This window comes from Arachis ipaensis, chromosome B04 (genome assembly GCF_000816755.2).
Source record: "Arachis ipaensis cultivar K30076 chromosome B04, Araip1.1, whole genome shotgun sequence".
In the NCBI taxonomy this organism is placed as follows: domain Eukaryota; kingdom Viridiplantae; phylum Streptophyta; class Magnoliopsida; order Fabales; family Fabaceae; genus Arachis; species Arachis ipaensis.
Window position 1 is genome coordinate 19,942,948 of NC_029788.2, and position 3,059 is coordinate 19,946,006.

Consider the following 3,059-nt stretch of genomic DNA (forward strand, 5'->3'; position numbering starts at 1 on the left):
TCAATTCTATTTTGCAATAGCTTTAATATGAGAAAATATATTAAATTAGAGGTACCAAAGACTTAAAATTTATGACTTCACATTTTCAGAAAGTACCATTTATCCTTGAATGAGATAGCACTAACAGAAACAATATATTTGTTGTCAACCAAAATCTTATTATCATATCTTCGCAAGTGACCTTAGTGTAATAAGTTGTGACCTAAAGACCATATTCAGCATAATTGAAGTGGTATGGTTACAAGAGAGGAAAAAAATAATTTTACATGTCTAGATTTTGCATGTGAGAGATAACTTTATAGAGTCTATACCTTTAAAACTTTCATAGAAGCAATTGAGATCAGAAGAAACAGGTTAACAATCAATCAAATGATAATTACAGCTAATGCTTCAGTTCAAGTTCATTAAGCCTAACAAATTACCTTGATGAAGCCTAGAGAACCAGGTCACTCTGCAAATGAGAAGTGATTTTAATCTCAGGAGAATCCAGAGAGGAAGATAAAAGGAATGTAGTCTTGAATCCTTAGACTAGACTTTATAGCATGTAAATTCACATTTCATACTATGAACATTCTACTCACTTCACATATTAGGTCATTTTGTTTTCTCAAATAAAGAAATGATATGGTGTATTGACAAATGTACCAGCTGTTGAACTCTCCACTTTCTCCATATCAAATGTCCCAACTTTATAAGGTTCCATAACCTGGCAAGTTTGTTTCTATCCCTTTCTCTATTCTCCGGCTTCAACCAATCATATTTAACAATTACTTCTTTATTTCATATATTCTCATAGATGTATCTATAACCATATCAAATTTACAATATTATCCTCTGTCAGCAACATCAATATCTTCATAAACTATACTGATATAAACAGATCACCAAAAAAATTGGGATCCCTGTAAAAAAAATGTTATTACTACACTAATGTCCTTCATCTAACCGTGGGAGTCATCTGGTTGCAATATTCCACGTATTTCCCGCATTAATAACTTCGAACTATTAGCAATCCGTATGCTTTCAGAAATGATATGACTGCATAACTCATGCCTCCGAGCTGGTCTAAATGATCTTAATTCAAAAAGAGGGTCTGTTATAACTTTCCTACTATACAACTCCCTTGCTGGATGGACATGTTTCCACCAGAAATCAGATAGTGCCATTTCCATCACATTCCAGTACTCAGCATCACGATGTAACCTGAACAAACTACTGCCATTAGGAGTCCATACATAAAAATCCATCCAATCCCTCCCTAGAATCTCCATTAATCCCTGAGCTTGAGGAATATAGCGAATTGGAATTCGAGACCAAGGGAAGGCTTTACTCATGTCTCCATTGAGATACGGACACTTTATCTCTAGAACCCCATGAGAAGACAACTCAAATAGCTTTCTGTCAAGTACACCATCTGGCGAAGCAGCTAGCCAGTCATTTTCAGTGTTAGCACCATACACCTGAAGTTCAGGAAACAATACAGTATTGCCACTTATCAGCTTGTATCTTTCAAGTGCTTCCTCCTCTTTGATATTGTTCCAACAGGTAGCGATGTTTCCTGAGAATGGTTCAATAGCACCTATCTTCTCTAGCCACAACTGGCACCTTTGCCTACGCCAAAATCCAATAGCAGCAGCAAAAGTGCTAGCTGTCAGTTTGTGTTTTCTAAGTGTTTGCCAGTTTTTAAACCGGTGTTGAAGACTCGGTGCTTGAAGGAAAGAATGAGTTTCGACAGATTCGTATTTTGACATGGCACCAACTATGCTCAAACTTCTAAAGTTGTTATTAGGAGCACGGCTATAGGAATTAGATCCTACAATAACCGATACTAAGGAATTGCTACTAATGTTTTTCTTATTACCCAGACATGCATCAAGAGAACCCATATAACATCGAATTTTGTGCATGCAATGCAGTCGAACAATGTGAGAGAATGATGAAGCAACTTCACAACTGTTAAACAAAGAGAAGTTGTCATTTGATGATTCGAACCATAGATATTAGCTCGACAACATCTGATACTTATCAAATACATAACTAACATTCAAAAGAATAATACGATGAACATATATGATTCCTATTCCTCATTAGTTTCATTATAGAACTAGTCCTGGGTGGTTCAATTATTATATACGAGGTGAAAATGGGTGATAACTTATTTAAACCAATAACTAACTAATATATGCATTGCATTACAAAAGCATGTCGTAATGGTGGAATGTTCCTTTTTTATAATCTTACTGCAGCATGTGCACAATATTTATGGCGGAAGCCACTTAGAAGCATGTAGAAATCATTCATAAACTCATAATCAAAAGAGAGAAAGGAAAAAAAGTATATATATGATTGGAGCATTTCATCGAACACAGTGAGGGGCGCATGAAACAGAGAGCAAAAAAGAGCAGAAGATAATCTTTACCAAAGCTGGGAGTGGATGCAGAGTCTTGAGTGGAAGTTTCTCTCAATAACAATCATGGTAGCCACGCGGCCATGGAAACCAAGATTCTGAAAACTGAGCGGTCATCGAACCATTCCGGATATCGGTTCAACAGTTCGGAGGTTCAACCAATCCAACGGCGGAGAAAGGGTTGTTGGTTGCTGTGGGTTAGGGTTGGGTTGTTGGATGCATTTCGGACCAAGCTTTGACTGTGCACCGTGAGAGTAAGCATAAGAGAAAAATACTAAATTAGGCTATAAAAACGTACATATAAAAATAATTAAAAATAATTAGTAATTAGCTGTTAAGTCTGTTGTACAAATAAAAATAATTAATTTTTACACTTGTTATTTAAAAATAATATTTTTTCTCTCTATATATATAAAAATATAATTAGATATTAATATAAAAAAATTATATTGATAGTTATAAAATTAACTCAAAATTAATTTTTTTTAAAATAATTAAATCTTGATTCTAACTTTTAATTATAATATTAGTATTCTCTTCAAATTATATGTAATAAATATTTGAAAGAAGAGAAATAAAAATATAGATTAAAAAGATAAACGGTGAAAATTTAAAACTAAATAAAAAAAACTAAAAAACTATGTATATAATA

General features: G+C 33.7%; 1 protein-coding gene across 2 annotated transcripts; it reads right to left on the bottom strand.

Annotated features, from left to right (window-relative positions):
• LOC107639085 lies at nucleotides 335-2,706 on the bottom strand. 2 transcript variants are annotated; one of them, XM_016342506.2, is made up of 2 exons: nucleotides 2,420-2,706; nucleotides 335-1,611 (listed from the first exon to the last, which is right to left on the bottom strand). In XM_016342506.2, the coding sequence occupies exons 1-2, from the start codon at nucleotides 2,473-2,475 to the stop codon at nucleotides 942-944; spliced, it is 726 nt and encodes a 241-aa protein (XP_016197992.1). In that variant the 5' UTR covers nucleotides 2,476-2,706; the 3' UTR covers nucleotides 335-941. The 2 variants fall into 2 exon arrangements, with proteins under 2 accessions (XP_016197992.1, XP_016197991.1); XM_016342505.2 differs by having other exon boundaries at nucleotides 335-1,953.